At 40.1% G+C, this 14,126-nt stretch overlaps 1 protein-coding gene across 4 annotated transcripts in view; it reads left to right on the top strand.

The window, feature by feature from the left end:
- The first annotated feature begins 330 nt into the window (after positions 1 to 330).
- Positions 331 to 14,126, top strand: part of unc13bb (unc-13 homolog Bb (C. elegans)) — a 74,090-nt gene continuing 60,294 nt past the window's right edge. For 2 of the 4 annotated variants that reach the window (XM_047805023.1, XM_047805022.1), the window contains exons 1-2: positions 331 to 585; positions 8,412 to 8,441. In XM_047805023.1, coding sequence (XP_047660979.1) covers positions 564 to 585; positions 8,412 to 8,441 — 52 coding nt within the window. In that variant the 5' untranslated portion in view covers positions 331 to 563. Of the gene's footprint in view, positions 586 to 7,574; positions 7,733 to 8,411; positions 8,442 to 14,126 lie in introns of all 4 variants that reach the window. The other 2 variants (XM_047805025.1, XM_047805024.1) reach the window with 2 other exon arrangements.

The raw sequence follows: 14,126 nt of genomic DNA, 5'->3' as shown, positions 1-14,126 counted from the left end.
AAAAGAAACAACGCAAAGAAAAGTACTTTTACAACGCAAAGAAAAGTAAAAAGCAAAAAAAAATAGACTGAAATTTATATTTACAACAATAATAAACAATTGAGGAATGACATCACATCCGTTAATAGTTTTCAAGGCCCGCGCGGTTGCCATGGAAACGCTGTGTACTTCAAATCAGCGCGTCACACCTGTTCCTTTTGAATGTTTATTTAGCGAGACGACACACCTACTCAGTTGATGATTGGTCAATTCGTTGTGGTGTCCCGCCCCCTAGTTTAAGAATTCCGTGAGTTGATTGGTTGGGCCTCATGCCATTTGAGAGTGATCAGTCCCGCCCTGTGGCTCATTCCGCTTTTCCTCTGTTATAGGACGTTTTTTTTTTGTAATCATGGCGAAGGGAAGCTGCGTGAGTCTGGACGTGGCACCTGTAGGGCATTTCATCACTGTAGTAGAAGAAATAAAGTGACTTTGATAAAATGTAAAGTTTGGAAATGTGTCAGGACGAGAAGCTGACTTGTTTTCTGATAAAACAATCCATATAACTGGAGAGGAAAAAGCTTGACATGTCACTGCTGTGTGTCAGAGGTGAGTGTGTGAGTGTGAGTGTGAGTGTGTGAGTGTGAGTGTGTGTGTGTGAGTGTGAGTGTGAGTGTGTGTAAGTGTGAGTGTGAGTGTGAGTGTGAGTGTGTGTGTGAGTGTGAGTGTGAGAGAGAAAGAGAGAGAGAGAGAGTGTGTGTGTGTGTGTGTGTGTGTGTGTGTGTGTGTGTGTGTGTGTGAGAGAGAGAGAGAGAGAGAGAGAGAGTGTGTGCGCGATGGAAATGTAATTCTAAAATGCAGCTGTTTGTTTTACTTTTGTCTTTACTTGACTTTTAATATCCATTTTGACCTCTTCTCTTTTTTTGAGAAGCTCAGTTATAATTATTTACTTATTTATGAATATTATATTGAAATGAGCTTTATTATATTGAAAAGTACTTCTTATAAAGTAATATACTGTCTCCACATCTTATATGTGTGTGTGTGTGTGTGTGTGTGTGTGTGTGTGTGTGTGTGTGTGTGTGTGTGTGTATGTATGTACCTAATAATATACTTTTTTTAAAGAAAATGTTGACATCATTTCCTTCTGACACCAAATCAGTTAAGGCAAATAAAAATAAATAAATAAAAGGAAAGTTGCAGTAAAGTTTAATGTTGCAACAAGCACAGAAATTGTATAGCTGCCAGTTTAGCATTGTGTCTTTATAAAGTTTCAGATTGATATTTATTTGTTTATATATTTCTCGGACACGCCGAGCATCTGTATTAGACCTGATCTCGTTGTGTTGGATTTACACCTGTGTTTTTCTCTACTACTGTTAATCGTCATCGCTCCGAATCGGAAGGACTGAACCCGAAGTGTGTAAAGTGGAGGACAGAATAGAATTAGATTGGGGTAATCATGGACAATCATCTGTCCTTTTCCTCGCATGTTGCTACTGTGACTTGCTCATGTTGGTTCATTCTCTACAACTTTAGAAGGATTCGGACATTTTTGTCCACAGCTACTGCTCAGGTACTTGTTCAGTCTCTTGTCATCTCAAGACTGGACTACTGCAACTCACCGCTGTCAGGTCTCCTCTACCTACGAACGCATACATCTTCTGCTAATGATCCAAAATGCAGTAGCATGACTTGTTTTCAACCTGCCTAAGTTCTCCCACACCACCCCACTGCTGCGTTCCTCCACTGGCTTCCGGTAGCTGAACACCTCAGATTCAAAACACTGATACTTGCCTACAAAGCCAAAAATGGACCATCTCCATCTTACCTCAAAGCCCACATCACCCCACACACTGCACCCACCTCACACCCTCAGAGCTACCAGCGCTGCTCCACTGGTCCCACCATCACTCAGGGTAAGAGGTAAGTATACAACAAGACTCTGTTTTGGCACCGATTTCACCGAATGAACTTCCCCTATGGGTCCAGACAGCTGAGTCACTGGATATCTTTAAACGGCGGTTTAAGAACTACTTCTTTATGAAGCACTTGAACTAGCACTTTCTCCCCTGCTTGTCATATGTGTGTATCTTTTTAAAAGCATTTTTGTACGTCGCTCCGGATGAGAGAGTCCGCTAAATGCTGTAAATGAATGCTAATAGAAGACTGATATAACCCACAGCTAATATTCCTTTAACATGACGCTTTTAAATTGTTCTTTAATTTAGTTCTCCGTTGTATTTTCTATTCAGATTCGGTGATTTTATTTAATGCTTTGAACACGTGCGCCTATTTTTTTTCCATGGATATACGATGGCGTGATCGTGAAGTGGGTGGAGCCTAAAGTCTGGTACGGTTCAGATAACGTGTCAAATTTTATTCATGTGTAGTAACATTTTATTCACAAATTAACACCAAGGGGCATGAATTTGTCGTTTCCGCTTGCGGTCTTGTTCCTTAATCCCTGATCTAGTTGAATTATTTTTATTCAAATTGTGCAGGAAGAGGCTTTTTTTTTCTGAAATAGGTCACGTGTTTGGTTTTCCCCGATTGTGCAGTGTGTGTGTGTGTGTGATTGTGTGTCATTGTGTGTTTCACAGCTGAACACACTCCTAGAAATGAGCAGCTTTTCTCTGGCCAGTTGCCAGTCCCAGATCAGCATCTGCCCCTGGTGTGATCTGATGTCTGTCTGGCCTCTCTGTTGATTGTGTGTGTGTGTGTGTGTGTGTGTGTGTGTGATCCCAATACTGCTTCAGCTCTGATGAAGGTGATGTGACCCACGTGTCACCTTGTCACAGAGGGAATTTTGAGAAACGTGTAGAACCGAAACATGTTGCCGATAAATCATGAGCTTGAGAAATCTTTTATTTTGAGCACAAGATTTGATTCGAAGAGAAAAAGATTGTGTGTTTTAATCAAGAATGTTTTCAGGACAGGTTTAAAAACTGGTCATTGAACCACATCATTTTTTTTTATTAGGTAGTTTTTATTGCTAGCTCATTTAATTAAGTCGAGCAGATACAGTAATTAAAGGTTGTATTAATGATAAAGGCTTTGCGAGCTCTGAAGCTTCACAGCAAATGGTTTTTCTGTAACATGACGACAAGATGCGGTTTTTGAAGCAGAAAAACGAGACGCTTGCGAAGTCGACCTCCTGTGGCCGTTTTCAACGTTAAATGTCTCTATAACTGGATGAACTCGATTCTTAATACTCAACATCATTTTGTGGTGTTTTATGAAAATAATAAACCATGTAGTCGTTTTATGTTCATTTTTTTTCTTTATAACCGTCTCAAATCTGTGGGGTTTTTTTTTTATACACTCCTTTTAGAATCCTTTTAGTCATCATAAAACCTTTTTGATATTTTTCTTTCCAAACGCTTCCTCAAACAGATCCGCATTCGAATCGGATTCTTTCCGATTTTATCTTAAAGTCGCTCGAAGATAAAAGTCTCAGGTGATTAAACTGAATCTTCACTAACTTCTCTGTGACCTGAGATGGTTTTTGTTTCATTTCTCCACCAGGGTTTTTTTTTGTGTGTGTTTAAGGAAAAACGTAGGTGCAAATCAGGCGGTCGACTCTTCTGGTAAACCGCATCTTCTCTTTTTGTTCTGCCAGATTTATTTATGCGTGCGAAGCATAATGAGCCGTCATTGAATCTCCACAGTGCAATCCTGCGAGCACAAAAGAGGCTCTGAACTCAGAGCGACACAAACCGCAACCGTGTGATATATCACCGTCCCTTCATCATAATTGACGAACGACGTAGCATCATAACTACCATTTTATTGTGGAATATTGTCAGTTTTTTGAAAAAAGTGCATCTTGCATTAAAAATGTACTTTTTATTATTATTATTATTATTATTATTATTATTATTATTATTATTATTGTTCATTTCTCTCCTGTTCCATATCCCTGCATTTTATTTATTAGAGATCTCAAACATGACTCATGTTTTTGTTGTGATCATATTAGAAAGCGTGGTTAAGATTGAGGTTAAATGTTTACTGGACGTCTTACTCATTAAATATCGTGTGCGTAGGATTTTCGGGAAGACGTTTACGCCAAGATCGGATTAAAAAACATGACGTCTATGTTTCGATATGCGGATTGGAAAAACAGAAAAATAGTTTGTCGGATTTATTTATTTATTTCATCCAAAGTGTACGTCGGTTCCAACTAATTGAACTAATTGAGTTCCGTTAAACACGATTAGGTTTCGTAAATCCAGTGTGATTTGAGTGTGGATTTTCAAAACTCTGAGTAAAACTCATTAGAGCTCATAGCTGTTTTATGCCCGTGTAAATGTGTCCGGAAATCTAATCACATGAAAAAGTGAGTTTTAGTTTTAATAATAGATGGAGAAATGATGGGTTTATCGTGGACATGTGGTTTTTAATTCCTTTTTGGGTTCAGTGGTGGCTCAAGTGTTTTTAAAGCTCTGGGTTGTTGATTTGTAAGAGCGGAGTTCAAGCCCCAGCACTGCCAAGTTGCCACTGTTGGGCCCTTGAGCAAGGCCCTTAACCCTCACTTCTGCAGTGTACAGTCCAATATTGTGTGTGACCATCACACGTGGCTCACCTTCTCCTTTATACCATCACACTTCAGTTTCCTGATTTCTGTCTAGAACAAAGCCCATCTCTATGGTGATGTCATTACATGCAGAGCCAGCATGTGCACGCACACACACACACACACACACACAGAGCACAACTGAACGTTCTGCTCCGTCCTATCAACATTATTACCTGTTCATCTTTAATAACACTCCAGGGTCATTTCCTCAGAGCTGTCCTGCTTATTGTAGTGCTCTCTTCAGTCATCTGTCACAGGCCTGGCTTTATTGGACTCATTTGGAACATTTGTTCCAGCATGTTTCAACATTTAATAAAGGAAGGATTTGCATTCTCCACGTGCTACACGTTGTGACCGACATCCACCTGTTGTTTGGAGGTCGTTCTGCATGAAGATTCTAATCCACTTCACACACACTGAACATCCCTCCTGGATCCTGACTAACTCCAAAGCAAATATTGGCCACTAGGTTTCAGTCAGACATGATCAATGCAATTCAAATTTATTTGTACAGCGCTTTTAACGATGGACATTGTCTCAAAGTGGATTTACAGAACAAACATAGTACAAAAGTTTATTATACAACAGACAAGTCTGAGGTGACTGAGGCGACTGTGTCGAGGAAAAACTCCCTTAGATGGAAGAGGAAGAAACCTTGAGAGGAAACAGACTCAAAAGTGAACCTCATCCTTTTTGACAGTGACCGTGAAGGGTGTGATTTATAAACTGTTATAAACACCAGAGAGTGTTATGAATAATATCCTTCACTGGATGCCTCGAAATGGGTAGAAAAAGAGAAACTAGTAGAAAGGAATTAGCGTAACTGCTGTTCATGATATTAAACAGGAATAGATAATAATGTGTATCTACTGGAGCACACGGTTGTATTATGTGTATGTCTAATTATATACCTCCTTTACTGGGACTGATTGGCACTCAGGCCACACCTCCTTTTACTGGGACTGATTGGCACTCAGGCCACACCTCCTTTACTGGGTCTGACTGGCACTCTGGCCACACCTCCTTTACTGGGTCTGACTGGCACTCTGGCCACACTCCCTTGACTGGGTTTGACTGGCACTCTGGCCACACCTCCTTTACTGGGTCTGACTGGCACTATGGCCACACCTCCTTTACTGGGTCTGACTGGCACTCTGGCCACACCTCCTTTACTGGGTCTGACTGGCACTATGGCCACACCTCCTTTACTGGATCTGACTGGCACTATGGCCACACCTCCTTTGCTGGGTCTGACTGGCACTCTGGCCACACCTCCTTTACTGGGTCTGACTGGCACTCTTGCCACACCTCCTTTACTGGGTCTGACTGGCACTCTGGCCACACCTCCTTTACTGGGTCTGACTGGCACTCTGGCCACACCTCCTTTACTGGGTCTGACTGGCACTCTGGCCACACCTCCCTTTACTGGGTCTGACTGGCACTCTGGCCACACCTCCCTTTACTGGGTCTGACTGGCACTCTGGCCACACCTCCCTTTACTGGGTCTGACTGGCACTCTGGCCACACCTCCCTTTACTGGGTCTGACTGGCACTCTGGCCACACCCCCTTTACTGGGACTGGCACTCTGGCCACACCCCCTTTATTGAGAGTTTGGTTTTACCAAAGCAGAGCTGGAAAAAACATTGTGACCCAGATATATAAAAGTAGCTGTTAGAGATTGTTGAACACGATAACGGTTTTGCTTTACTACTATGATGAGTTTGCTAAAGTGCTTTTGGGGAAAATAAGAATTCTATTCATACAGAAGGGCAGGTTCGGTCGCTGGAGAATTGTTGAACCTGTTTTCAGGGTAAATCAGGGCAGGGTGAATTGAGCAAACAAAAAAAGATAAAAAAAAAAATAGAGGATGCAAAAAGGAAAGAGATTGGAATTGTAATCCTCTGTCCATCTGCTGGATTCGTCCATCAGTTTAAGCATCCACTCTCTCTCTCTTTCTCTCTTTCTCTTTCTTTTGCTTCAAAAGGCCAAAAGCAAATAACAAATTCCAGAAGTCAACATGCACAGTTTCCATCCTCACTTCCTGCTTCCTGTTACACAGTTCCTGCTTGTTGACCTCCTGGAAGCCTGATCTCTACTCCGTTGCAGAGTGATCCAACATGGGTGTAACATTTTTTATGTCCTTCTTAAAAAGTAAAGCTTACTGGGGGTCAGTTGTAGCAGTAGTTTACTAGTTCAGGAGGAGATTTTGGCCAAAACGCAGCCATCCATGGCTAGGAGCCAAGCGAACAAAGTTGGCCGTGCTCTCTGTGTGGGAGGGGCTTACTCTCTCCTCCTCTTCTGTCAATCACAGGATTATGAGCTCATGTATGAGGCAGAGGTTGTTTAATGCTTTCCTTCAAGTGTGTTATGAGATGCAGTTTGAACAAAAGCAGCTGGTTGGCTTAAGGGTCTGGTTTCCTAGTAGCTTGCCATCGTGTGATTTTCAGGAGAGGTGGATGGTGGGTGGGATTTTGGAAGACGACCAACTTGGTCGTGGAGTTTGCAGGTGCTCCTCAAACTTCAGCACGTTCCCTCTGGGTTCTCCAGTTTCCTCCGTCGGTCCAAAAACGTGTCGTAGGCCGAAATTGTCTGAGTGTGCGAGTGTTTGTGTGATTGAGTCCCCCACTTTAGGGCTCCCCGTGACCCTGTGTAGGATAAGCATCTTAGAAAATAGATGGATGATTTTAAATGCTTGTTTTCTTGAACCATCATTAATTAATAAGAACAACTTGGTTTTTGAGGTCTTTATATTTTTTAAACTCAACCAGTTAATGGGTAAATTATTTGTTTAAAAATATATTTTCTTTCTTATTAATTTAAATATAATGTATAATACAATTCAAATACAGATGCAATTCAATATTTAAAATATTTTATTTCTTATTTATTTAAAGTACCCCTTTAGGTGTATGAAGAACAGACAGTCATGTATATGAATGAAAGCTTGTGATGCTGTTTTAACCTCATTAAAATGGGAAGGATGTGGAGTTACTCATGGACGCTTTATTTGTTTAGTGCGTGAACCAGCATCTGAGATGAGGCTTAGTTTCCATCGTTTCGCCCAACATTAACGGTTAGACATTAAGCATCAGGGATTCAGGAGGCGTGAGGGACACATCACAATGGAAAAGTTAATGGAGGTTTCTCACGTAACTTCAGTCCAAAGCCGATCCGTGAGTATCAGAGCAAACCTGCTCTGCGGCACAGCATTAAAGAAATCAAGCTGCTCTGTGGCTCAATGTACAGGGAAAAAGTCCAATAATGTAGGTTGTGTTAATCCTGAGATGCCGTTAAGCACACAGTCCAATCCCAGCATCCATCTGTCACATTCATCTAGTAAATAATCTGCTGTAATAATCTCATTCAATCCTGTAATAGTGACCGTGTGGATAGATGTGGACAGTGCAAAAAAAAAAAATAGAAGCAATCGGAACGAGGGAAAACGCGAAGGAGAGTAGGATTAAGAGAATGGGAAAGAAAGAACAAGAGGGAGAGAAAAAGATATAGGGGGAAAAAAGAGCAAGGATATAAAAAAAATCGAACAAAATGAAAGAGAAAGGACGTAAAAAAAAAAAGAAACCGGTTTAGAAAGACAGTATAAAACGGAAGAAAGAACAGAAAAAGAGAAAGAAGAATAAACATTTACGTAGAAATGAAAGAGGATTTAGGAAAAATGGAGCAAAAGAGGAAAAAAATCAACATGAAAAGATATAAAAAAAATAAATAAAAGAAAGATAGGAAGATAGATAGAGAAATAGAAAGAATTACAGATTTTTGCTGTATTTTTTTTTCTTGTGTGTATTCTAACCATTTTCTTTCTCTCTCTCTCTCTCTCTCTCCATCTCTCTCTAGTTAAGAAAGCCAAACTCCACGGGCCTCTGGGTAAGCACAGATATTTCTCTTCTAAGTGCGGTGTGTAAGTGTGTGGTGGCATTTTGTCCTTCAGTGTAACACAAGACGGAGTTGTGTAGCGTTTATTTTGTGAGTTTTCGGGTTTCAGCTTTCATACACAAAGCTCGTTTGTTCAGAGTTTGTTCTGCTCCTGACATTTCGAACCCTCCCATAGTCTTTCACCGAGCACAAGGAAATATTTGAGAGAAACTTCGGCCGAAGATCTGGCCGATCGAGCGATTTTTATTTATTTATAAGTTGTTGTCGTTTATTATTATTATTATTTTGCGTTTTCAGTCAGACGCAGCGCTGCTGTAAGTAGTGTCTCTGCGTGAGGAAACCACACAGCCTGATCGATCGAGACACATTAGGGAATGTCCTGAGGCTGTCGTTTCTCTGCACTGGGAATGAGATCAGTGTAGGTTAAGCCCAAATCCCCCCTTCCTCCCCCGTACTAATCCTCTGCACTGTTTGCCCTTAGAGCTTTCCCATAAGCCCCGTGACCAAGGAGGAAGTAAGGGAATGCTGGGGAAGGCCCACGTTCTCACAGCCCTACTCCTCTATACACAGCAGCGCTACTGAACCCGTAATCTGTTTATTTCATGTTAGACACATTCCGGGATCGAGGGATCGAGGAAATGGTTATAGAACTTGTGAAGTAATACAATGAGAGACATGACGAGGAAGTGAGTAATATTTCTGAAGCCGGAGTAATTTGCCATGCAAATTTTAAATAACTAAAAATTTGTTTATTATTTATTTATTTATTGTTTATTAAAAACCACTGGGTCCAATGATGTGTCTCTCGATCGGTCATGTGACACGTTTTTGCTCACATTAGAGCAACATAAAAATGTCCGTGTGCCAATCAGGCCATAAATCTTTTTTTACACTTTTATCTCAGTCTCCATACATAAAAATACAAAAATAAAATATTTATTTATTTATGTCCTGTGCTAGAAAAAGAGAAAAGAAAGGAGGGAATCAAGGAAAAGGTGAAAGAAAGAAAGATAGAAGGAAAGAAAGAAGGAATGAATGAAAAGGTGAAAGAGAGAGAGAGAGAAAGAAAAGGAAAAAAGAAAGATGGAAGGAAAGAAGGAAGGAAAAGGTGAAAGAGACTGAAAGAAGGAAGGAAGGAAGGAAGGGGAAGGATATGACAAAAGAAAGAAAAAGAGACAGAGAAGAAATGCAGTAAAATGCGAAAGAAAGAAAGAGAAGGAAGGAATGAAGGAAGGAAAAGGCGATAGAAAGACTGAAGGAAGGAAGAAAAGGGGATAGAAAGAAAGAGAGAAAATGAAAGAGAGAAAGAAAAGAGGAAAAGAAAAGGAGAATTGCTGCATTGATGTTTGGAATCAAACTGCTCTGAGACTCCAAGCATGAAGGGATTATTTTAACTGGATGCTTAAATATTTTTTAGGATTTTAGTTTTTTTTTGTTTTTTTTTAAAAGACTTTTGATAATTCTTTGGTTTCAAAAATGGTTTGGTTTATTACAGTAACATCATTTAGAAATCACATTCTTATTAAAGTTCAGTAACGAAAGCTTTTCTCTGAGTCAGCACTTTATTCCCTGTGAGAGTCGTCAGTATCTGATGACGCCGAGGCCGATGGGACTGTAGCGAGCGACACGCCTGATCTTGGCTCTGTCTCAAATCAAACACAGGATCAGATGATGGTGGTGCGTTAGAGCCGCGTCTCCTCCCTGTACGGCCGAAGGTAAACACGGTCGCCAGCTCGCTCTGCTGTATTGACACTTGGCTCTTTTGTTTCTCGGAGATCCGGCGTGTTTGCTCAGTTCTGTAAACTACACAGCTGTTCATGACATTAGTCCTGTCACTAAACACAATGTGACCTGCCTCACATGGATCACGTTGGTTGTTTGATTTGATTTAACAGGGCTCGTCGGACATCGTGATCCTTCTCAGGTTTTTGTGTGTGTGGGGAGTTTTTGTTCCATCAGTTGCTCAGTTTGGGTCTGAATTGTGTTCAGTGAATTCGTGCAGTATTGCTTTTATTATTGTAGGAGTTACTGTAGATTTCCGTTTAGATTTCTTTTCTCTTTTTGTGCAGTTCTATGATTAACCTAGGAATAGTCCTAAATGTCGAAAAAGGAGTGTCGCTATTTTTGAATTAAAAATAATTTGCATTAAATAAATAAATAAATAAACAAACAAACAAACAAATAAATAAATAAAAACGATATATAATTGAGGGGGGGCACGGTGGCTTAGTGGTTAGCATGTTACCCTCACACCTCCAGGGTTGGGGGTTCGATTCCCGCCTCCGCCTTGTGTGTGTGTGTGGAGTTTGCATGTTCTCCCCGTGCCTCGGGGGTTTCCTCCGGGTACTCCGGTTTCCTCCCCCGGTCCAAAGACATGCATGGTAGGTTGATTATCATCTCTGGAAAATTGTCTGTAGTGTGTGAGTGTGTGAGTGAATGAGTGTGTGTGTGTGTGTGTGTGTGTGCGCCCTGTGATGGGTTGGCACACCGTCCAGGGTGTATCCTGCCTCGATGCCCGGTGACGCCTGAGATAGGCACAGGCTCCCCGTGACCCGAGAAGTTCAGATAAGCAGTAGACCCGAGAAGTTCAGATAAACTGTATAATTGACAAAATGTCATCAAAAGCACATTGATATTTTTGTATAAAAATAAGATTTACATTTCTTAAAAATAACAATATGTAATTGAAAAACAAAAACATCATTTATTACAACTTTATGAAGCATGATGTTTCTAAAAAAGCCCTTAATGTTAAAAAAAAATCGCATTGATCTTTTTATATTAAAAAGAAAATTTGCACTATATGTCTAATATGTAACATGATGAGTTCGCCAACAATAAAGAACTATTGTATAAACGTAAATATTTAGATATTCAAATAACTTTTTATTAAATATGTAATGCAGAACATAGGGAAAACAAGAAAACGATGTGTGTAAAAAAAAAAAAAAAAAAAGGTATGATTTTTAAATCATAAAAACACCCCCAAGGTTTTATTTCATTTCCAGGCAGTGAAGGGAAATGGTGTGTGTGATTTAGTGTGTGATGGAAACGTCTCAGTAATCCAGCTCTCTCAGGTGTCCTAGCTGTAAGTAAATAGTGCTATGGTCTCATGGGATGCTAACGCTAATGTTTGCTAATAGTCGGTGAAGGAAAAGCCCAGTCTGAAGGATTCAATTTCAATCCCAGGGAAGTGGCATTTTCAATTAAACCTGATCCCTCGGGGGGGGGAATGGATTGTGTCTTCAGGTGCTGCAGCGAGTCCTTTGCCGTGTGTGGGTTATTAGTTTAGCCTGGAATTAGAAGATAAAGTGAGTTATGTGGGATGTTTTAATCAGGTTATATTCAGCATTGGTTTGTTCTCGTCATTCAATTTCTGAGACTTATTTGTTGTGTGATTGAGATTGTGCTGCAAAAAAGCTTCACCGTATCATCCATCATCTGGTGCTATTCTGAAGTTTATTAGTTAGAAAGTAAACAAACCTACAAGCTACTGCGCTAATGTCAGAAGGTTAACCGTGACGTTAAAGACACTAAGCAACGTCTCGGACATGATCTGATAACACGATCCAGGTAAGAAGTACAAAAGGTTTTTAATTACATTTGTAGATCCTTATATACAGAAATGTAGTCATTAATGAATTAATTTGTATATATATATATTTTTATATCATTTTTGTTTGTTGGATTTTTTTGCACTGTCACTGTACTAGAAAAAAAGGCAGAAAGGAAAAGGAGAGATTGGAAAAGAGAGAAAGTGAGAGAAAGAAAAGGAGAAAAAAGAAAGAGGAAAAAGAGAGAAAGAAAAGGAGAAAAAGGAGAGGGAAAGAAAAAAAAGAAGGCAAAGGGGAAGGAAACAAAGAAAGAAGAGAGAAATAGAGAGAGAAAGAAAGAAAGGAAGAAATGGAGAAGAGAGAAAGAAAAAGAAGGCAGGAAAGAAAGAAAAGGAGAAAAGGGGGAGAGGGAGAAAGAAAGAGAGAAAGAATGAAAGAAAAGGAGAAAGATAGAAAGACAAAGAAAGCAGGAGAGAAAGAAAAAGAAAGGAGGCAAAAAAGGAAAGAAAGAGAGAAATAAAGAGAGAGAAAGAAAGGGAGAAATGGAGAAGAGAGAAAGAAAAAGAAGGAAAAAGAAAATGAGGAAAGGAAGAAAGAAAGGGAGGAAAGAGAGAAAGAAAAAGAAAAAGAGAGAAGGGAAAAAAATATCCAAAAGAATGTTCTGCTTGTTGGTTTGATGTGGAACTTTTATAACACTGGGTTCATTTATTCCCAGTACATAAAGAACCCATTTGGTCCCAAAGGTGTCCCAACAGAAAGAGATCACGCTGAACTCCCCGGTTCGAGGGTTTAGAAGAAAGATAGGAAGTGTGGAGTTAATCACACACTTTTGCAGTAGTCAATTTGGACTTTTTGTTGTTAGAACAGCACATTTAATTCTTTTTTCCATACAAATAAAATTCAAATTTTTATATAATTATTTTAACAAACTGGGGGGAAATAGCACTCAAATTAGCAGGTTATTTTTTATTTATTTATAAAAAAAACATTTTTTTCATAGCTCCATCAGACCATGGATGTAGTGCAAATATACATTTTTATAAATTGAATTTTTATACAGGGGGGCACGGTGGCTTAGTGGTTAGCACGTTTGCCTCACACCTCCAGAGTTGGTGGTTCGATTCCCGTCTCCGCCTTGTGTGTGTGTGTGTGTGTGTGTGTGTGTGTGTGTGTGTGTGTGTGTGTGTGTGTGTGTGGAGTTTGCATGTTCTCCCTGTGCCTCGGGGGTTTTCCCCGGTCCAAAGACTTGCATGGTAGGTTGATTGGCATCTCTGGAAAATTGTCTGTAGTGTGTTAGTGTATTAGTGAATGAGAGTGTGTGTGTGCCCTGCGATGGGTTGGCACTCCGTCCAGGGTGTATCCTGCCTCGATGCCCGATGACGCCTGAGATAGGCACAGGCTCCCCGTGACCCGAGAAGTTTGGATAAGCGGTAGAAGATGAATGAATTTTTATACAGTTATTTTAACAAACTGGTGATGACATTAACAGGTTAATTAATAGGTGATGACAAGCTGATTTTTTTTTTGCAGTAGTCAATATTAACTTTTTTGTTATTTCAATTAAAACACAGGTTTTTCCACCAATCAATTTGGTGTGGTTGTAGGTCATGTATTATATTATTATGTGTTATAAGACCAGAGTTAAAAGCACTGCATGTAGTAAACCTTTACCCATAATAAAGCCCAGGGGTCCTGCAGGACAAAAGCATTCATCGTCCTTCGTAAACTGTTGTTCTGCCTTCGTGTTGTCCGGCCGTGTTATCTTTCTTTACCTAAATAACCCGAGTGTTATCTTTTGTCCTTGATATTTCTGTTTGAATCCGTTGTTTTGTTGATGCTGTTGTCATGGCAAAACAGGGTTCTGTTTGTTCGAATCACCACGGCAACCAAAAACACCAAAAAATAATAATAATGCAAGATAAAGTTTATAGAATTTTCTAGATAGACCAAGATACAAGCATGTGTGTGCGTGCGTGTGTGTGTGCGTGTTAATCCTTGTGCACTCAGACACAAATGAAGCAGTACTGTTACGTCACACCACTTAATCCCTCCAACACGTCTGAGATTTTTAGTCAGCGAGGTCCGATGTAGTCTGACGTCCATCTTTAACTCGCACTCGTGT

The sequence above is a fragment of the Tachysurus fulvidraco genome, chromosome 20, assembly GCF_022655615.1.
Source record: "Tachysurus fulvidraco isolate hzauxx_2018 chromosome 20, HZAU_PFXX_2.0, whole genome shotgun sequence".
Classification (NCBI taxonomy): Eukaryota; Metazoa; Chordata; class Actinopteri; order Siluriformes; family Bagridae; genus Tachysurus; species Tachysurus fulvidraco.
This window is presented reverse-complemented; position numbering and strand designations above follow the sequence as displayed.